Source organism: Chiloscyllium punctatum, chromosome 2 (genome assembly GCF_047496795.1).
Source record: "Chiloscyllium punctatum isolate Juve2018m chromosome 2, sChiPun1.3, whole genome shotgun sequence".
NCBI classification, from domain to species: domain Eukaryota; kingdom Metazoa; phylum Chordata; class Chondrichthyes; order Orectolobiformes; family Hemiscylliidae; genus Chiloscyllium; species Chiloscyllium punctatum.
Window position 1 is genome coordinate 113,596,748 of NC_092740.1, and position 23,394 is coordinate 113,620,141.

The 23,394-nt window shown below is 40.1% G+C and overlaps 1 protein-coding gene across 1 annotated transcript in view; it reads right to left on the bottom strand.

Annotated features, from left to right (window-relative positions):
• The window catches only part of ric1 (RIC1 homolog, RAB6A GEF complex partner 1), a 207,380-nt gene that overhangs the window by 76,981 nt on the left and 107,005 nt on the right, over positions 1 to 23,394 (bottom strand). The window contains exons 5-7 of the mRNA XM_072587420.1: positions 13,809 to 13,951; positions 5,776 to 5,909; positions 3,830 to 3,921 (exon numbers count right to left, since the gene is read on the bottom strand). Of these exons, the coding sequence (XP_072443521.1) occupies positions 3,830 to 3,921; positions 5,776 to 5,909; positions 13,809 to 13,951 (369 nt within the window). The remainder of the gene's footprint in view (positions 1 to 3,829; positions 3,922 to 5,775; positions 5,910 to 13,808; positions 13,952 to 23,394) is intronic.

The following is a 23,394-nucleotide window of genomic DNA, read 5'->3' on the forward strand; positions in this document are numbered from 1 at the left end:
AGAAGGTATTGAGGGTGAGGACCAGTTCCGCTGACTGAATCAGAGTGTGGAGGAGGGGGACTGGTTGGGTCGCGGGAGAGGAAGAAACAGAACTTTTCGGCCTTCATCATGGCAGACGGAGGTGTATAGGGTCTGGATATCATGGTGAAGATGGGGTGTTGGGGCTGGGGAATCAAAGTGGTGGAGGCCGTGGATGGAGTCCCGGATGAATGTGGGGAATTCCCGGATCAAGGGGGATAAGACAGAGTTGAGATTTGAGGGGATCAGATTGGTGTGGCAGGAGCAGGTGGAGACAATTGGTCGACCGGGGCAGTTAGGTTTGAGAGTTTTGTGTAAGAGGTAGAACCATGCGGTGTGGGTTGGGGAATTAAGAGGTGATGAGGTTGTGGATAGTTTGGGAGATGATTGTTTGGTGATGATAGGTGGGGTCGTGGTTGCGGGGTGGTAGGAAGAGATGTCAGTGAGTTGGCATCTGGCTTTGGCGAGGTAGAGGTCAGTGTGCCTAACTACCAGTGCGCTCCCCTTGTCAGCTGGTTTGATGGTGAGACTGAAGTCCACACAACCCGCCAACTCATCCTCTACACCTGGCACATTCCATGTTGCCGCACCTGCGCCCAAACCTCCCCCCTCACCTCCAATCAAAGTCCTCAATGATCATTTCAAAACTGGCAGAGATTTTCCTGCACATCCTTCCAGCTCTTTTAATGCAACCACTGTTCTCGATGTGGTCTCCTCTATACTGGGGAGACCGAGCGCCAACTTGCAGAACGGTTCAGGGAACATCTCTGGTCCACACACACCAAACGACCCCATGGCTTTGTGGCCAACCACTTCAAATCCTCCTCACACTCCCCCAGGAACATACAAGTTCTGGCCCTCCTTCACTGCCAAATCCAAGCCACCCACCAACTAGAGGAAGAATGCCTCATCTTCCGCTTCAGGGCCCTACAGCATGGGCTTCACCAGTTTCCATATCTCCCCACCAAGTCATAGATCAACCTTCCAACTCGGCACTACCCTCCTGACCTGACCTACCTGTCCATCTTGCTTCCCACCAATCCAATCCATCTTTCCCAGCAATCTATCATAAGCACCTCTCATTAGTGGTGCTGGAAGAGCACAGCAGTTCAGGCAGCATCCAAGGAGCAGCGAAATTGACGTTTCGGGCAAAAGCCCTTCATCAGGAATAAAGGCAGAGAGCCTGAAGCGTTGAGAGATAAGCTAGAGGAGGGTGGGGGTGGGGAGAGAGTAGCATAGAGTACAATAGGTGAGTGGGGGAGGGGATGAAGGTGATAGGTCAGGGAGGAGAGGGTGGAGTGGATAGGTGGAAAAGGAGATAGACAGGTAGGACAAGTCTGGACTAGTCATGGGGACAGTGCTGAGCTGGAAGTTTGGAACTAGGGTGAGGTGGGGGAAGGGGAAAATGAGGAAACTGTTGAAGTCCACATTGATGCCCTGGGGTTGAAGTGTTCCGAGGCGGAAGATGAGGCGTTCTTCCTCCAGGCGTCTGGTGGTGAGGGAGCGGCGGCGAAGGAGGCCCAGGATCTCCATGTCCTCGGCAAAGTTGAAAAGTTGGGCCACGGGCGGTGTGGTTGATTGGTGCGGGTGTCCCGGAGATGTTCCCTAAAGCGCTCTGTTAGGAGGCACCCAGCCTCCCAAATGTAGAGGAGACTGCATCGGGAGCAACGGATACAATAAATGATATTAGTGGATGTGCAGGTAAAACTTTGATGGATGTGGAAGGCTCCTTTAGGGCCTTGGATAGAGGTGATGGAGGAGGTGTGGGCACAGGCTTTACAGTTCCTGCGGTGGAGGGGAAGGTGCCAGGATGGGAGGGTGGGTTGTAGGTGGGGGGCGGGGGGGGGGCCGTGGACCTGACCAGGTAGTCACTGAGGGAACGGTCTTTGCGGAAGGCGGAAAGGGGTGGGGAGGGAAATATATCCCTGGTGGTGGAGTCTTTTTGGAGGTGGCGGAAATGTCTGCGGATGATTTGGTTTATGCGAAGGTTGGTAGGGTGGAAGGTGAGCACCAGGGGCATTCTGTCTTTGTTACAGTTGGAGGGGTGGGGTCTGAGGGCGGAGGTGCGGGATGTGGACGAGGTGCGTTGGAGGGCATCTTTAACATTTGCTGCTTTCCAATCCACCGCACCCTTCCAGAACCTGAGTAATTTTGGAGGATTATAACCAATACACCCAATATCTGAGCTGCCTTTTAAGACCCGAGAACGCAGATCATCAGTCCTAGGGTTTGCCAGCTTTTAAGTTCAATAGTTTTCCTAGTACCTTTTCCCTAGTGATGATTTTTTTTTAGTTCATCCCTCCCTATACCCTCTCAATTTTCATTTAGCTTTGAAAGGTTTGCTTCTGCTGTGCACACAGACACAAAATATCTGTTCAAAACCTCTGCCATTTCTTGTTTTTCCATAAACAATTTCTGAGACTCACTCTCTGGGAAGACCAACATGAGCTTACAGAAGGTCTCCTTTCCGCCTTGATGACCAGAAATTAACAGTATTTAGACAACTAAAAACATTATATTGTCATGAGATTATGATTTTCACTTCATTATTTCAGTTGTATAGTTCTAGATTCTTTTGGTTACTCCTCTAACTCCCTCCCTAATAGCATTACAGGTCTACCTGTAGCACAGGGTCCATAGTGACTCAAGGCGGCAGCTCACTACACCTTCTCAAGGGCAACTAGGAATGAGCAATAAACACTGGGCAGCACATGATGCCCTCTTCCCACGAGTGAATTAAAAAATATATTGGTTAAACATGTTGATTGCACCACCCAGTAAGATCACAATTGTTAAAAATGTCACTGAGTATTTGGGTAAGTATACACTGACCAAAGAAATGTTAAGGTAGGTCATATCTAACTAACTTCAAAGATTTTTTTGACATTGGCTCATCAGAATGTGCACATAAATATTGTGCATGTGGACTTTCAGAAGGCTTTAGAGATTATGTGCAAACAGATATCCTTAACATTGGTTGGGACATGATGGACATGAGATATCTTCGATTTAAAATACACAAGTCAACTATATTCTCCAAAGGGGAAATCTAAAATAAGGGTATAATCTTTAAAATCATAGGTAAACTAGTGGAAATGAAAGCACTGAGTACCTTTTCATAGAAAGACTAATCTAACTCAAACTTTGTCCTCAAAATTGTAGATGTGGATGTAATCAAGACTGAGATTGATAATATTTTTAGATCAATATATCAAGTGATGAACAAAATCAAGTAAAAGTAGTTGAGGGACAGATCAAATATGATCTGACAATGTCAGAACCAGCTTGGAGTTAAATTAGCTTCCATTCTTGACATCTCTTCCAAATTAATTTCAAACAATTTAAACAACTTTTCCAGCAGCTATTTTCTTTCCTCTGTAGTTGTATTTTATATTAGTTTGTAGTAAACTTACCATTTTTTCTTCTAATATATATTTGCCAACACATGTCTGAAATTTCTGAAAAGGACAATGATTTCACTAATTGCTTATAGGTTGGGATCATCTGCACATTTAACAAACATAGATTTAGAAACTGAATGTAAGTTGACAGTAGAAATTCTGGAGAGGGATTGTACATTTCATGTGGATTTTTGTCAAATGTCTCTGACTAATTTGGACATATCATATCACACCAAGTTCTTCACTATGACAAATTTGTCAAATAGTAAAGACAATTTTTTTTACAACTGTTCTTTGAAATTCTTTCACAATTCTCAAAATACCATAATTACTTAAAACCTTGACACTGTTTCTTTGGACCTGTTTCATGAAGTTTAAACTTTAATGTCTACAAGATGAAGTCCACTTACTTGGCACACCCAAAGGCCATTAATTTGTACTTGTTGTTTACAGCCACACAAGTACCATCGGTTATTTCTTGTGCCCAAACACCATGCAAGTTCTGAAAAGATAGATTATAATTTTACACAATTACAATACATGGAACATATCACAAGTCCCTGTTCATAACAGGAGAGAGTGAGGACTGCAGATGCTGGAGATCAGAGCTGAACATGTGTTGCTGGAAAAGCGCAGGTCAGGCAGCATCCAAGGAACAGGAGAATCGACATTTCGGGCATCAGCCCTGAAGATTCCTGAAGAAGGGCTGATGCCCGAAACGTCGATTCTCCTGTTCCTTGGATGCTGCCTGACCTGCTGCGCTTTTCCAGCAACACATTTTCAGCCCTGTTCATAACAGCTCTGACATTCTTACTCGGGTTGCACAATTACAACCTCCAATAATAAAGTACACAAATCTGCTTTGAAACATCAGCCTGCTCTGGAGGATACTTATTCAATCTGACAATTGTCATTATATTCTAGATTTTTGGACAACATTCTCATTAGTCTGAAAGACTATTCATTAACAGCATCAAGAGCAATAACAGTCAGATATAGATATACACGTGAAAATAAAATGTCAACTCAACAGTCAACCTCATGGTTACAGGATATAGCACAGGTTTTTGTAAAAAGTACACATCAGGGAGAGTTGGGCCATTTTAATCACAGTCTCACTAATGGTAGGGGGCAAGGACAACAGGTTTTAGAATCATCTATTAAAAGTAAGAGCTGTTACTGTTACACCTTAGACCTCAAGGCCATAGAAGTGTTCCTGAATTGTGACAACATGAAAACAAGTAATAAACAAGAAGTCTTGAGAGAATTAAATGTATGTACTTCTAATCATCACACACCAGTCTTTCATATATCCAGATATCATTGATGATTTTATCCCGAATCCACCCCACCTCTGTTCTATGTCACACAAAAGCGTTTTAAACATTAAATTTTCAAAATTTAGCTTCAGCTACCAGTATGCTGTTCTACAAACACTTCCATGAAAACCATTTGTAACTGTGATTGTGTAAAGTGATTTTTCTGTAACCATTTAACTAAATGTCACCTACAAAATAATACATTATTAGATTCAAAGCAAGCTCTATTTCCTAACATTAAGCTTTAGTTTCCTATTTCTGAAGAAAACCTTCCATTTTTGACATAACTACAGCATTAATTTTTCCACTGCCCACTACAATCCAATGGCGTTGCTAACTAAAGTATCAAGCTCAGGGGCAACTTGTCGACAGGCTAGCAAAGTCGCTGAAGTCAATGTGATCAACTTTGAGATTGAACAACATAATTTCAAGCAATGAGATATGAAGGCAATATATCAAGACTGCACTTTAAGATTTTAAGAAACTGCTATTGCTTTTGCACATCTTTAAAACAAAAGCATAAAAAAAGCGTTGAAGCTAATAGCATTCATGCTCAGAATTACACTTTAATTGAAAAACTGTAGTCATCAGCCTCCACTTTTCTTCAGGGATTTGAACTGGAATGTGGTGCTGCACCTACATTCCCCATATAAGGAAGGATGTATTTCAGTAATGTTATAAATGAGAGGTGTTAAAGCAGAGATACCATTGCTTAGTACAGAGAGTGTATCCTAACCTATGGTATAACTCCTCAGTCACCACCCAATATTGGTCACACAGCAAAACTGGAAATTTAGTAGCAGTGAAACCACTTTCTCAGTAAAGGAACCGTATATGCGATAAAGAGCAAGGATGCATTGTTTCATGACACATTTGATCATAACAAAAGAAAAAAAGCTTGGCTCTATATTTCAAAATCTCAAATTTAGTTTCCAAAACTTACATCAAATAATCAACTGAAATATCAATTAACACAGACAAAATGCTTTCAAATTTATTACACTGTGTGAATAACATTACAACTAAAATGCATTTACCTCAGCTGTAAGTTTACTGGACACAGGAGTAACGAAACCAATCCGACCATCATCAAAAACCACAGCAAAACCATCAAGGGTTGAACCATATTCCATATCTTGAATATGTACAGATTCAAAATCTAATGAAGGACCTGTCAACAAAAAACAGAACACCATAGCACTCTGTACAATTCATTCCAGAATTTTCAAGCATCCAACAACTAGCTTTGTATCTGTTGTACACCATACATTTTGAATTAGCTAAGGAATTGTTTGCGTGTGTTGGATCAATTGCAAGCTGATTAATACTGCATTATGCGTATATAAATAAACTCACATTTTAAAAACATTAAATTTCCACACCGAGTCGTGCAATATACAATCAATTCTCCATGAATGTAATACAGAAATTAGGAATCTTTGATTAAATGACATAATATCTGGACTGCTCATTTAACAAATCTTGAAACTCTGTGCTTTAGTTCATGTCACCATGCTGAAATCTTTTCAGCAGCACAGTGAAAACAGCATGAACAAGTTCTGTCAAATGACTTGACAAGATAATAGGTTCTGGAGTCCATACTCGCTTAATGTTTGCATTTGAGCAAAGTTAGACACTTCAGAATATTTTCATTAATGTGTTGGAACAACCAATACTAATAAAGTAAAAACTTGAAATACAGATATACCTTGTTGAAAGTGCAAGAGGCATTTTTTTGTTTTAATGCCGTTTGTAATAACAGAATATACAAGACTAGCACTGTCACCATTACTGATTTTATGCAGTTACTGCAAATGCACCAAGTGTATTCTAAGTGCATATGTTCAACCTATCATACTCCAACAACACACCAATTCACTTGCTGCCTTTCTTGACCACCTCGCTCCTTCTCACTTAGCATCACCTTCTCCTGGCTCCTATGTAGATTTCCTCTCGTGAGTTGGTCACTCCTGCCATATCCCTCTCACATGCCGCAAGATGAGGAAAGGGAAGTAACGTGAAGGAAGGCAGTGGAAAGAATTGTATGGAGACAAAACATTTTTTTGGGCTAATTAGATTCCAGGTATTTAATAGGTTATTAAAATAAATATGCTGGTTAGAAATTTTACCCATCTTTATGACATTTATTTAAAATGGTGAAATGATTTTCATTAGCATGCTTTTGCTTAGTAAGCTTGCATTAGCTTTCCTTTGACATGGCAATTTTAAATGCAATAAGTAAGGCCAAGCAGGCGAATTTGGTAATCCCAGATTTAGTAGGCAGCATTGGTTAGGAGAATAGCAGAGTGTAGTGGAATGTGACAACTTAAGGTTAATATTTCTGGCAAACCTGGACAGTACAAATGAAGTGAGATTGGAGAAGTTGAGCCTGTCTAAAGATGCAATAATTTTTGGAACTTTGAGAAGAATACTTTTCTCTGACATCCCACCCCTCACCTATGTGGATTTTGTATAGTCTGCATGCTTCTGCAATGAATATCTAGTTGGAGGATAACATGCTTGAGATACTGCAACTCAGAACTGCAACCAAAGAAATACCTGCTGTTCTTGGTCTAATAACACAAGAGCCTCGGATTAAAAAGAAAATTTCAAATGCTAACATGGCATTTTGGGAATGTAAATTTAGTTTGTTAAATAAATCTGGAATGAGATGCTACACTGTGATCATGAAATTTCCAGAATGGTTGCAAAAAAAAACCAGTTTGCTGAAGTCCTTTAGGGAAACAAATCAGTTGTTCTTACTTGGTCTACCTTATATATGACTCTACACTTACAGCAATTTAGTTCATTTTTAACATAGTTGTCAAGAATGTAGATCACAACCACCTTCTCAAATTAGGAATTGGAAATAAACTTCAACTAATGACATTACATTCAGTGAAGCAACCCATTTCATGGCAGGACTTGGATTGTGGGGTAGATAGCAGAGTCAATACATTTTTAACTATCCATAGACTGCATTATCACCTTTCTAGCTTTGCAAATATATAGGTGTGAGGCATGGGCATTGCTGGCTGGCCAGTATTTATTGCCCATCCCTAGTTGCCCTTGAGAAGGTGATAGTGACTGCCGCCTTGAACCATTGCAGTCCACATGCTGTGAGTGGACTCATAATGTTAGGAAAGGAATAATAGGATTTTGACCCACCAAAAGCGATGAAACAGCAAGATATTTCCAAGTCAGGATGGGAGTGGCTTGGACGGGAACTTCCAAGTGGTGGTGTTCCCATATACCTGCTACTGTTGTGCTTTGAGACAGAAGTGGTCGTGGGGTTGGAAGCTGTCATCTAAGGATCTTTGGTGAATTTCTGCAGTGCATTTTGTAGATAGTACACACTCCATTTACTGAGTATCGGTGGTGGAGGGAGTGAATGTTTATGAATGTGGTGACAATGAATCAGGTTGCTTTGACTCGTTGTCCCTGGCTTACTAACAATCTGTCTGCCTACCCACTTTCCTCTGTCCATTTGGGCTGTCTCTACTTATCTGCTCATTCCTTTTGCCCCTCCATCCCCATAACCAGCATAAATACCACTCTTTCTAAGCTGCTTCCAGTTCTGAAGAAGGGTCATTGCATTTAATTCTGTTTTTTCTCCACAGATGCTGCCAGATCTGTAGAGTTTCACCAGCTATTTTTCATTCTGTTTGTTTCAGATCTCGAGTATCCACAGTTTCTTGTTTTGTTTTAGTTTTGTAAACAAAAGCTCCATACCAACTGCAGAAACAGTATAATTAGAAATACTATTTTAAAAAATCATGAAGGAAGTAAATACCACTTTATTGCGTTGTTTCAAACTATTACCTCATTTATTTTACAGTAAAAAAATGGATGATGCACTATTTTCAGCAAGAATATTCATTTTTTGTAAGCTTTGGTTATGGAAAATAACAAGATATATCTTAATAATTTTCTAAATAAAAGCTTGCTTATTTATTAGCTAATTGTCCCAAACTTTCAAAGGCGGCTCTTCTTTCTACTGTTAGAATACAGTTCTCTTGTATATTTGAGGCACTTCTTAGATCAGCTCTTGCTGCACAAACTGGATGGGGTAATATCCAGATGATACAAAGTTTGGGACGCACGTAAGTAACTACACTTGACTGTAAGAATAAGTTGAGAGAGAACAGGCAAATGAGTCAAATAAAGAGAGTCTTCAAAACCTAGAGAGAGAAATCAAGGCAAAACAGCAGTGGAGCAATTTGAGTAAAAATGAGCAAAGTGAGAAAGGAAGGGCTGCAGTACAACAAAAAAGCTCCATGCTAAGAACAGTGGCTTTAAAAAAAATTGAACTCTCTTCACTTGAATGTACGTGTATTTGTAAGAGAATAACTAGTATCTTAAATAGGGAAGTGAGTTTGGTATAATTACCTTGACAGAAATATGGTTAAGGTGAACAAGGTTTGAATTATCCCTTGTTGAGATAGGGGGTGGTGTTGCAGTGTTGTTTTTCAGACTGGAGGCTTGCGACCAGTGGTGTGCCACAAGGGTCAGTGCTGGGTCCACTGCTTTTTGTCATTTATATAAATGATTTGGATGTGAATGTAGGAGGTATGGTTAGTATATTTACAGATGACACCAAATTTGGCCAAAAAGATTACCTCAGAGCATACTGTGCAGAAGACTGATGAGTGGCAGATGAAGTTTAATTTAGATAAATGTGAGTTGCTGCATTTTGGAAAGGCAAATCAAGGCAGGGCTTATACACTTAATGGTAAGGTCCTGGGGAATGCTGCTGAACGAAGAGAACTAGGAATGCAAGTTCATAGTTCCAAGAAGGCAGAGATGTCAGTAAACAGGATAGTGAAGGTGTTTTGTATACTTGCCTTCGTTGATCAATGCATTGTGTATAGGATTTGGGAGACCATGTTGTGGCTGTACAGAACATTAATTAGGGCACTTTTGGTCTACTGCGTTCAATTCTGGTCTCCCTGCTACAGGAAGGAAGTTGTGAAACTTGAAAAGCTTCAGAAAATATTTACAAGGATGTTGCCAGATTTGGAGGGTGTGAGCCTAAGGGAGATGCTGAATAGGCTGGGTCTATTTTCTCCAGAGCATTGGAGGCTGAGCATTGACTTTATAGGAGTTCACAAAATCATGAAACATAGATAGGGTGAATAGCCAAGGTCTTTTCTCCAGAGCAGCGGAGTCCAGAACTAGAGGGCATAGGTTTACAGTGAAGGGGACCTAAGGGGCAACTTGTTCACGCAGAGGGTGATGCATGTATGGAATGAGCTGCCAGAGGAAGTGGTGGAGGCTGGTACAATTACAACATTTAAAAAGCATCTGGATGGATAGACGAATAGGAAGGATTTAGAGGGATATGGGTCAAATGCTGGCAAATGGGACCAAATTAATTTAGACTATCTGGTAGGCATGAACAAGTTAGACTGAAGGATCGGTTTCCATGCTGTATAACCCAATGACTAAGTCTTTTCTGAATCTTCTCCAGTTTAATAACAGCCTTCCTGTAACAGGGCAAACAGAACTGCTTCAGAAAAGGTCTCTGCAACATCCTGTACAACCTCAACATGACATCCATCATGTCTACATGCGATGCAACTTTCAAAGAACTCTGTCCCTGAGCCCCTAGGTCTCTCTTTTCTCAACAACATTGCTGAGGGCCTGATCATTAATTGCGTACGTCCAGTCCTTGCTTGTATTACCAAAATGCAATACCTCACATTTATGCAAATTTAACCTCATCTGCCACTCCTCACTCCATGAGTCAACTGATCAAGGCCTCCTTGCAATCTTAGATAACCTACTTCACTATCCACTACACCAACAATTTTGATGTTACCTACAAACTTACTAACCATGCCTCCTATATTCTCATCCAAACCATTTATCCAAATGACAAACAAGAGCAACCTAGTACCAAACCCTGCCTCCAGTCCAAACAACAACCGACCACCACCACCCTCTGTCTCTTACTGTAAAGCTACTTTGTATCCAATTGACAAGCTCACCTTGAAACCCATGTGATCTAACTTTACTAATTAGTTTACCATGCGAAAGCAGTTCAAAGGTTTTACTAAAGTCTAAGTAAACAACATCAACTGCTCTAACCTCAATCATTTTGGTTACATCATTAAAAAACTCAATCAAGTTTGAGAGACATGATTTCCCTCGCACAACACCATACTGACTATGCCTAATCAATCCTTCCCTCCCCAACTCCACATAAATCCTATCTTTCAGGATCACCTCCAACAACTTATCCACCACTGATGTCAGACTCTCAGGTCTACAGTTTCCAGACTTCTCCTTACAGCCTTTTTAAAATAATGGCACATTAGCTACCCTCCAGTCGTTTGGTACTTCACCACATTTATAGATGATACAAACATATCTGCTTGGGGTCCTGGAAGTTCCTCCCTAACATCCCACACTTTCCTGGGATGCACTTGATCAGGTCCTGAAACCTCTACGTTTTTCTGAGAGCTCCAGCACCTCCTTTGCTGTAATGTGAACTGTTTTCAAAATATCAGTATTTATTTCCAGGAGGTCTCTAGCCTCCATTTCTTTCTCAACAGTAAAAGCTGATGCAAAATACTCATTTATTACCTCTCCCATCTCTTAAGGTTCAACAAAAATGACCTCATTAATCTTTAAGCGGTCCTACTCTCTCTCCAGCTGTTCTTTTACTCTTAACACATTTGTAGAATCTTTATGGATTATCTCTAACTTCACCCGCCAAGGTTATTTCGTGTCCATTTTGGCCTTCCTGATTTCCTTCATAAGAATGCCCTACACATTTTTGTACTTTAAGAGATTCAGTTGATTGCAGTTGTCTATATCTAACATATAATTCTTTTCTTATTCATGACTAGAATCTCAATATCTACATTCATCCATTGTTCCCTAATCTTATCAGCCTTGCCTTTCACCCTAAAAAGAGCAGAATGTCTCTGAAAACTCGATATCACACTTTTGAAGGCCTTCCACCTGTCAGTCATCCCTGCAAACCGTCTACTCCAATCAACTTCTGAAATGTTTGTTTTTTACCCTCAAAATTTGCCTTATTCCAATTAAGAACTTTAACTTTTATGGAAGACTTATACTTTCCCATAAACTAATAGTATTATGATCACTACTCCAAAAGTGTTCCCTGACTAATACTTCAGTCATTTATGTTGTCTCATTTCCCAAGAGGTCAACAATTGCACTCTCTAGTAGGAACATTTACATATTGACAAAGAAAATTTTCCTGAACACATTTAACAAGTTCTTCATCATCCAAACCTTTGACTTGGACTGCCACAGTGTTAATGTTTGAAAAATTAAAATCCCCTATATATTATTATTCTTACATATATTTGAGATTGCTCTACATATTTGCTTCTCAATTTCCATCTGACTATTGGGGGAGGCCTATAGTACAATCCCATCAAGGTGATCATCCCTTTCTTATTTCTAATTTCAACCCATACATTTTCATTGGACAATCCCTCAGAAACGTCTTCTCTAATTACAGAAGTAATGCTTACATTAATCAAAAATGCCACTCCCCCTCCTCACCTATCCTTCCTACAACATCTAAGACCTGGAATATTGAGTTGCCAGTCCTGTCCTTCCCTCAGCCAAGTCGGTAATATAGCTATGACGCCCCAGTCCCATTTCCCCATACATTATGAGTTCATCAACCTTACCTGTTAAAACCATTTGCCTTGAAATAAATGCAGTTTAGTTCTTCAGAGTTAGCTCGTTCTGACTAGCTCGTATGCCTTTTCTAATTAAAGTGCTCTTTTCAGCGTCACCTTTCTTTTTATTTTTACTGTTACTGAAGAACCCCACCCCTGTACAAATGCTTACAGGTTCCCAAAGCAGAACTATCAAATCTCCTTGCCAAGGTATTGGCCCCTTTCCAGTTCAGATGAAACTCATCCTTTTGAACAGGTCTTTTCTGTCCCAGAAGAGATCACAATGATCCAAGAAACTGAACCTCTGCACATTGCAAAACCTCTTCAGCCACTGATTTATCTCCCCTATCCTTTTATTCCCTACATTAGAACTTGACACCTGCAGTAAACCAGAAATTACTACTTCTGACGTTTTTTTTAAACCTTCCATCCAACCTCTTATATTCACCCTGCAAAGCCTTAACCATTTCACTAACTCGGTCATTCCTACAGATTCATAAACTTCTGGATTCTCACTCTCTTCTTTGACAATATGCTTCAAACGTTTTGAGTCATCCTTAACCCTGACACCATAAAAGCAACAAATCTTGGATTTTCAAAAGGTTCTTTGAGAAGATGCCACACCGACAGATGTTGGGACTGTTTTGCTTGGAGAGAAGGCTAAGAGAAGATTTGATAAATTTTTTTCAAAGTTACAAAGAGTCTGGACAGAGTTGATAGGGCAAAACCGTTTCCCCATGTAAAGAGATCGAGAACCAGCGGGCAGATGATTAAAGCGCTTTGCAAAAGAAGGAAAAAAAAAGACTGAGAAAACATTTCTCTCATATAACAAGTAGTTAGGGCATGGAATATATGCCTGGGAGTGTGCAAAAGACATGCTCATTTGAGGCATTCAAGGCGGCATTGAGTTGCAGGGAAAATGCGAGAGATTCGCACTAAGTTAAATTGCTGAGAGCCAGCATAGACACAATGAGCAGAATGATCTCCTTTTGCATAGTTTCTGTGATTCAGAAGGTTAAGAGGCAATAGTAGGAATTCTCTGAGATCAATCTATATAGGCTCAGTTAATGGAAAGGGAGCAGAGAATTTTGATGTATGGGGCATTTTCAATTTGGCAAGTTTAAATAGTCAAGCACCACAGGGGGTCATGAATCTTTGGAATTATGTATCCAAGAGGGTTCTGGTCACTCCAAGGTCTCATAGCAACAAGTGATACAGAAAGTAGATAGGGAAGTAGAACTGAGGTAGAAAATACGTCACCAGTATGCTGAATGGAAGAGGTGGTTTTGAAGGGTCTTAATGATTTTTGTTTTATTTATTCACATTTATATTATTCTGCAAGTTAACTTACTCTAGCTAAGCTGAATTTCAGCACAGTTCAAATTCACTAAGTATGAAGACCTTACCTCTCGAAGACTGCAGGTCTACAGAAAATGGGACTGAACAAAGATTAATGGCTTTCCTTCCATTTGTCAAGCCATCCCAATGAATAAGGTGCAGTATCCCATCATTAGTAGCAATGACCAAATCGTCCTGCATGGACTGCAAACTGAGCAAAGAGGGAAAATAAAATTAGTTTAGGAACTTTGATGCATTACAATAAAATTAAGAGTGGAATTCACCAAGTTCGATCACGGGCAGAAGCATACATAAATCCAATTACTCTAAGTAGTAGACTTAAATGGAATGATACACAATGGCATCCTTCCTGGAGGTAAAATATGCCATTACAGATTTAAGCACAATACTGCTAAACAAATGTTAAATTATAATTGAGCAATGTCATTCCACAGTGGTTGGTTAGAAAGTGAATAAATAATACAATTTTCTTTTAACAGAATTAGAAAGTAAAATAAGGATTACTGACACTGTCAGGTGAGACATCAATGCGAACTCCTCTCTTTCCTAGCAGGTAGACGTAAACAATTCAATACCACCTCTTGAAAAGCAAGGAATTTTCCCAATGGGATGTACAACCAGACCACCATTCAACCAGTGGCACTAAAAACAGATGATCTAATCATCCATAAGATTAAAGGCTTTGAGGGTAGCATATTATTAGGTGTAGTCATTCCACAGTTAAGTGCGTTCAGAGAGGAAATGAGTGACCACCAGACTGTCAAGAAGAAAAAGGCAGTACGCAGGTATTCTCTGACTGCATCTCACTCTCCAACCTGTACTGAAAATCTGAATGCTGATGACAGCAATTGTTCATCTAGGAAAGTAACCAGAATGAAGTCCATGGCACCACGTTTGGCTTAAACATATAGATAGATTAAGGAATGGGAGGTCAATAATCACACAAACAAAAGCTTCTGCATTTGCAGATGTGAATACAGGATACTACGTTGCCTCCTTGATGACAAGGTCAAAGATGTCACTTTTAAGAGGTAGGGTGTATAACCAGTTATGGTCTACATTGGCATGAATGATTTAGGCAGAAAGTCATCATTCAGTCTGAATTTAGGAAGCTACATAAGAAAGTAGCAAGGAATATCTTAGTGATCATTTTTGGACGTCTCTCAGAAACTCATGCAAATAACTATAGAAATAGGAGGATTAAGCAGATGAAATAATAGCTGGAAAAATTATGGAGGACGCAGGGCTTTAAATTCCTGGGACCAGCTCTTGTGGAAGATGGGAGTTATACAAGTTGAATTGGTTGCACCTAAACAGGTCCAGGACAAGTGTCCTTAATGCACAATTTGTTAGTATTATTCGGGAAAGTTTTTAACTAACTTGGTTGAGTGTGGGAATTGGGGGGTACCAAAGTGGAAAAACAAGGTCCACAGAATACTGGGAAAGGCAGGTAGCACTGAAGTATGAAACAGTGTTATTAAAGGAGTTTAGAAGAAGGTAGAAAGTAACAAAATGTAATTTAGAGTTAACGCACATGTACGTGGATATACAGATTATGACAAAAAGATTGTTGAATCAAAAGCACAGATTGTCTGATGGTGGAAATATCTTGTGGTTATAACAGAGGCCTGGCTCAAAGGCGGCAAGGCAGAGTATTAAATATTCTTCAATTCAAGGCGGTCAAGAAAAATAGGAAAAGGAAGGAAAGGGAGTAGAGGCAGCAGTATTGTCTAAGAACATTGCAGTAGAAAGATTTTCTAAAGCAGTGTAGGATGGAACCTATTTAGCTGGAAGTGAGGAAGGTAAAAGGTATGTTTGTTGAGTTGTAGTTGACAGAACACCAACTGGTGGGAAAGATGGAGAGGAACAAAACTGCAAGGAATTTACAAAGAAATTCGGGAATTAGAAGAGAACTCCGTAGCTCTGAAGCAGGGTCACTGACCTCGAAATGTTAACTGATTTTCCTCCACAGATGCTGTGAGACTTGAATTTCTCCAGCAAGTTTTGTTTTTGAAAGTCCAGGAATTGCAAAGCTGTATTGGGAAACATCAATTAACTGAATACAGTAGTATAAAAGTAGTGTAAAGAGGGGCTAGAGTTCTTGGATTGTGTTCAGGACTTTTTTTCCTTTAGCAGTATGTTTCTAGTCTAACAAGGAGAGAGGCTGTACTTGTCCTGGTTCTCGAGAATCAGCCAATGCATCAAGCGTGAATAAGGAAACATTCACGGGATAGTAATCGTTCCAATAAAATTTAGATTGGCCATGGAAAGACAAGGAATAATCCAGATTAAAAATAATTAACTGAGGATGGATCTGGCCCAGGAAAATCAGAATCAAAAGGTTGAGACAATGGACTGACTTTAAAGAGGTAGTCCAGCACAGTCTAACCAGGGAAAAGTATGACTAATAAACCCAAAGGTCCCTGTATGACAAAAGGTATTGTGATTAATATTTTATAAAATGCTTATGAGAAATAATAGACCAATAATACAACTGAAAACCAAGTTGAATATAAAAGATACAAAAGGGAATTGATTGAACAAAAAGAGAGCGCAAACAGGAAAGGCAAAGCAAGAAATAAAACCACAGACTAACAAAGAAGGAAATCTAGAAGTTATATATATATAAATCATTAAAAGGTGGTTGAAAAGGCAGTGTAGGGCTTATAAGCGATCAAGATGATTTGCACACGGAGGGCAGAGGCAGAGGGCATGCCGAAGGTATTTACGTGAAACTTTGTATTGATCTTTACTGAGCAAAACGATCCTATGCCAATCATGATGAAAAAGGCAGCATTGTAATTCAAATCTGTGAAGCATTTAAAAATCGGTGAGGTGAAATTGAATAGATTGCCTGTATTTAAAGTTGATGAGGCACCAGGATGGGAGGAGATGTGTCAGTGGATACTAAAGGAAGTCACAGTGGAAATTGAGATAGTGAGCATAATTTTCCGTATTCCCTAAGACTCAGGGGTAGTGGCAGAGGACTGAAGAATTGTAAATGCATGTGCATATTCAAAAAAAGGGTGTCATGATAATCCCAACAATGACAGGCCAGTGAAGATTCTAAAAATAACAATCCATGAGAAAATCACTGGACAAATGCAGTTTAATAAAAGCCAGAATAAATCTGGTACAGGAAAATAATATTTGATGACTTTGCTTGCATATTTTGGTGAGGTAACAGGGGGATAGATCACAGAATCACAGGTGTTACTATGTAGATAGTCATTCAGCCAGTCATGTCTTCAAACTCTTCAAATGAAGATTATTATCAATGCTTAATTTACTTTTACCCCTTTCCCTTGCACATTATTTTTATCCAAATATTCATCCAGTGATGAGGGTATTTACTGTGGATGTGTTGTACATGACCGACAAAAAACATTTTATATAGTATTGCATTACAGACTGGTGGGTAAAATTCTAGTTCATGGAATAAAAAAAGTACTCTCGTATGAATGTGGAGCAGGCTGAGTGATATGAAAGAGCAACATTTAAAGGTTATTTAAAAGATATATTCTGGAATTTCCCAAAGGTTTGGTGTTATAACCTTGTTCTGTTTCTGCAAAACTTGAAAGTATTGTGAACTGCGAGGAGGACAATGCAGAAACTTGAAAAGACATAGGTAATTAGTAGAATAGGTGGAAATGTGGCAGATTAAGTTTCATACAGATAAGTATGAAGGGATTCAATTTATAATTGCAGAGGGGTGTAGGAACAAAGGGATCTGGGTGTACGCATTCATAAATTATTCAAGGTGGTAGGAGAGACTGGAAAAACATGCTAGGTTTTATCAACAAGGCTACAGAATCAAAAACAAGGAAGCTACACTAAATGTCTACAGGATACTAGTTCTGCCTCAAATGGATGAAAAGACATGAAGGCTTTAGACACAGAGCAGAAAAGTCTGACACAAATGGACCCAGATGTGAGGAACTTCACTTATTACAGGAAGAGGGTGGGCCTCTTTTCCTTGTAGAAGAGAAGGTTGGGTGAAGATTTAATGGAGACATTCAAAACTATAAGAAAAAAAATGTTCACATCCTAGGAAGCATCAAGAACTAGGGTGACAGATTTAAGGAAACTGACAGAAGAAACAAAATCAATGTGCAACCTTTTCAGATCATAAGTGATTAGGACCTAAAATGCACTGAGTGTGCAGTGGAAACAGGCTCAATTGAGGTACTCAAGGAGGAACTGGGTTATCTTAAAAGAAATAATGTTCAGGCTGTTTGGAAGAGGCAGCTGAGTGGCACTAGATGAATTGCTGTTCAGGGGGAACTAGCAGAGACAACATGTTGAATGGCCTGCTTCTAAGCAATGGCCATTCCTTTTCCATATACACCTCATACTAAATGCTCAGTCCTCCAATGTGGTCCAAAGTGATCTTCCTAAATATTTTATAATTTATCATGCTTTAGGATATCTAGAGTCTGTGAAAGAGGGGATATGCAAGCTAATACCATCAACAGATTAACTTTAGCATATAAACTCAAACTCCAACTAGTGGAATCAATTTTTCAAGATATGGTGTGCATATGGTAATGCATGCAAATTTTACAATACGTTATGTGGCTCAACTGTTGAACAACCTAATGACCACTCAAATATTAATTTGGTCTTATTCTGCAAGCTATTACATGATCGCTTTGGGAGGATTTAAGAAAGGAATGGTTCCAGGCTTTTCTTTGAGATTAAGGTGTTTCTGAAATTTAATCTTAATGGTGGAATTGTTGAACCAAGTTAATCGCCCATGAGTGAGGTAATAGGTGAGGTATTCAGGATAAAGCCAGTCGAGCTCATTACTATCAGTGTGTGATTCTTATGCAGTTTCAGATCACGCAAAATCTCGATAGGTAGGGTGATCCTGGTTCTACAGGTTACACATAATTACCAATGCAGTCTTGACAATCTGTTTAAATTCAATTAAAATTGGGCTGCTCTCCACTTGTGCCCAAAAACATAACAAAATATTTACAGTACAGAAACATATAATTTGGCCCAAAGCTTCATGTCCATCCACGAAAGTGGCCTTTCACATTTCATCTAATCCCATCAACATACAGTGTACTTGCTCCATATTCCCTCCTTATGTATCTAGCTTCCTCTCATATACATGTAATGTTGATGCTCCACACACTCTAGGTAAAGAGTTTTCTTTTGAATTTCCTATTGAATTTATTAGCAACCATCTTACATTTATGTCTCTCGGGCGGATCGCTTCTGAACAGAATCATCACTGTTATGTTATATGCTTTCAAACCTTTATGCAATCTTGAGCAGCTCTATTTGGTTATTCCAGTGTCTTCTCTCTTTTAGGGAGTAAAGCCTCTACCCATTCAATCTTGCTTGAAAGTATCATTCATAAATCTTTTAGCATCTTTAACCCTGGTGTCATTGAATGGTGATTCAGTCTTGAGGGGTTGAGTGGCCTACTCCTTTTCCACATACATCTCATACGAAACGCTCAGTTCTCCATTTTGGTCTAATGTAGACCTTAGACAAGTTTAACATAAATTTTTGGCTTTTTCATTCAGTTCCTCTATAAATGAACCAGATGATATTGGTTAGTTATTTTAATGTGCTAATTAATCTCAGTCGCCTCTTTTAGTGACGTGTGCCCTTAAGCCCAAATCGTTTTGTACCACTTGGTTTTCAAGGATTGCACGGCTTTCATGACCTTTCTACTAAAAGGTAGTGCCTCACAATTATTTTAATGCTTATTTGACAGTTAGGCTCGCTGGCTTGGTTAAATAAATAAGCTTTAATCAGGAGTCTATATTTCTGTTGTGGTTCTGTTCGCCGAGCTGGGAATTTGTCTTGCAAACGTTTCGTCCCCTGTCTAGGTGACATCCTCAGTGCTTGGGAGCCTCCTGTGAAGCGCTTCTGTGCTGTTTCCTCCGGCATTTATAGTGGCCTGTCTCTGCCGCTTCCGGTTTAACCGGAAGCGGCAGAGACAGGCCACTATAAATGCCGGAGGAAACAGCACAGAAGCGCTTCACAGGAGGCTCCCAAGCACTGAGGATGTCACCTAGACAGGGGACGAAACGTTTGCAAGACAAATTCCCAGCTCGGCGAACAGAACCACAATAACGAGCACCCGAGCTACAAATCTTCTCCCAAACCTTGTCTATATTTCTGCCATATCAAGCTCCACAGTTGTGGATTTTATTTGGTAGATTGGTGGGTTTCAATATGCATCATGAATCTGGCAGGGAAAGTCCAAAGAAAGTGGGATAAACAAAAGTTAGCTTATGCTTTCTCCAATAACCCAGCAGCACTGGGTTGTCTACCAAATGGCAATGCAGATTAGAAAAAATACATGGAATTAAAATAAAATTGGAAAGATAAAACAGGTTCAGACCATCATGGCACAAGAAAATATGTTCTGGCGTAAAGTTAATCAAGCAGATGGTTGAATACAGATTGTGTTTCTGAAACAATTAATTTTGCATTTTTTATAGGTCAGCACACCAAATGTGAAATTCTAGAATTCAGTTTATAGGAGAATATACTGCATGCAACTGTCCCCAGCAGTAGCTTCCTAGAAGGCAAACAGTGAACTAAACAGGGCAACAACAGTAATGACCTATGCCTGCTTCCCTTCTGTGTTTGGATACTAGTATTATAATCTCAGTTTATGTCAATACTGTTCAAACACCAGAATGAAATGTGACCTAACTGCAGAAAGAAAATAGATGGTTAATTTGTGAGGGTCAGAGACACACAAAAATTTGCAAGTACAGTTTTAACAAGGGAATGCAAGTTTATTACAGGCAAATGAGAAAGAAAACACTAATTTTATTACACTACACAAGTGGTTGAAACACTCATTAAAAACCCATCAGAAAAAGGCTTCAATCCTTTTACCTTCAAGAACCATCTTAAGCGTTATTGAAGTGTCACCCTGTTAAAATTGTGACAGTATGAGGAACTTTTTTTTTCTGACCAAACTCTACATTCATTCAATGCTCTTCTTTAGTTACTATCTCTTCCTGACACCCTTAAGCTGCTTCTGAATGATCTGTTTCTCTCAAAGAAGTTAAAAATCACAACACCAAGTTATCATCCAACAGATTTATTTGGAAGTGCCAGCTTTTGGAGCACTGCTCCTTCATCAGGTGATTGAGAAGCAGGAGCGTAAGACACAGAATTTATAGCAAAAGATTAATGTCATGCAACTGAAAATATATGTTGAACAAACCTCGGTTGTTGTTAAGTCTTTCACCTTTTCGAATGGGTTGTAGATTTTGTTCATTAATATGTAAATCCCAGAACTTCTTTTAAGTCACATTCTCAAGATAACTTAAGGTTTTAGTATAAAAAAAGTGACATCTCAACTCAGACAATGCATTGAAGGTATGAAGTTAGAGTCTGTCTGTATCCCAATCTTGAGTCAGACTGGTTCCATTTCCAAAGTGGAAATTTACAAAATAATACATGGATTGACTGCCCGCAGGTCGTGTGCTTTTTGAATGTATGTGCAAATGTAATTCTGCAAATACAAATTCACCCCATAGACTTATGTGGACGTATGTATATGAGAGAGCGCACATGAGAGTGTGAGTGCACGTGCACTTGAGTGAGTGCGTGTTTGCAAGCTTGGGAAAGTGTTTGTGTGTGAGATGGGGTATAGGCGTGTGAGAGGTTGTGTGCGTGGGTGTTAGTATGTTTGTAGAAATGAGAGCGCATGAGAGACAGAGCGTGAGAGACAGAGCATGAACCCAAGGTCCCAGTTGAGGCCATCCCCATGGGGACTGAACTTGGCTATCAGCCTCTGCTCGGCCACTGTATGCTGTTCCCAGTGCCGAAGTCAGTTTTGGAGGACGGTCACCTGAAGATCCGAGGCAGAATGTCCCTGACCCCTGAACTGTTCCCCAACTGGGAGGGAACACCCCTGCCTAGTGATTGCTGTGCAGTGTCCATTCATCTTGTTGTAACATCTGCCTTGTCGCGCCAATGTACCATGCCTCGGGGTATCCTTGTCTGGAGCGTGTCGCCCCCATGTGTAATGGTGGTATCCGTGTCGACACTCTGAAATGTCTTGCAGTGGTTGCCATGACAGTGGACCACAACATGGTACAACCATGTCATGGCAACTACTGCAAGACTTGTCAGTGTCGACACGGAAACCACCATTGCACGTGGGGACACCACCCATCACATACGTGGCAGGTACTCATTGACCCTGCCAACGCTGTCTACCTCATATGCTGCAGGCAAGGATGCCCTGAGGCATGGTACATTGGTGAGTCCAACAGACGCTATGGCAACGGATGAATGGACACCGCACAATAATCACCAGGCAAGGGTGTTCTGTCCATTTGGGGAACACTCCAGCAGTCAGGGACATTCAACCTTGGATGCTCACAGGCAGCACAGTGGCTCAGTGGTTAGCTCTGCTGCCTCACAACACCAGGGACCTGGGTTCGATTCCAGCCTCGGGCAACTGTCTGTGTGGAGTTTGCACATTCCTCCCATGCCTGCGTGCCTTTCCTCCTGGTGCTCCTGTTTTCTCCCACAATCCAAAGATGTGCAGGTTAGGTGAATTGGCCATGCTAAATTGCCGATAGTGTTCAGGGATGTGTAGGCTAGGTGCATTAGTTGGGGTAAATATAGAATGGGGAATGGGTCTAGGTGGGTTACTCTTCGGAGGATCGGTGCAGACTTATTGGGCCGAAGGGCCTGGTTCCACATTGCAGGGATTTAAATGAGTTTAGAAGCGTGCATACTCACTAACCTGGTTCCATCTCTCTAAAATAACTCATTTCTGCGTCACAGGATACCTTGTTGCGAGGCAATAGGGTCAGTTAGCCTTCTATTCTACTTTTGCTTCTAAAGCAGCAAAATATTCAGCAATAAGACTTTTAAAAAGCCAAATTTAAATGCACGAAAACAAATTTCCAGACAACTGGCACCATGCTCAATTTTAGTTTAATTTGAATTTCATGTCTTTCCCTTCTTTATGCACACAATATAAATACAAATCAAACTTCAAAGAAATAAATGGTGCTTTCCACTTTAGAACACAAATTTACTAAACAATACTGTATTATGACCATTCATCACACCAGAAATTAACAAAATTAATTATGCTCTTTATTCTCAAGGTTTCAGGTGCACTTGTCTTCAGAGTAATATGAAATCTGTATTAGAAGTCAACTCTACACTGCCATTGCACAGCTTTTCTATTTTCTCAGAAACTAAATCACTTGAGGTTTGACCAGAATTTCCACTATTATTTTCCAGGTATTACTAAGAGCCAAGATGCTGCACAATGCAGGTTAACACCAGATTGCCAGTAGTTTACTATAGCGTATTAGAAGGAAGGGCAGAGATATATGTCAAGGAAAACTTAACAGATGTGACAGAAGTTGCCCTATCCCAGGACTTCCCAAAATGGGGAACAGAAACATAAGTAGGGTTGCGAGCAACAAAAGTTACCATGGAACTCTGTGCAAGTCATAAAAGTTGTACTCCCACTAACAATTACCCCACATCACTGAGGATTCCTCACAACTTTCATTCTTGAAACTATCACACAGTGAGAACAGAAGTCGGAAACACAGGTTAGGTGAATTGGCCATGCTAAATTGCCGATAGTGTTCAGGGGTGTGTAGGCTAGGTGCA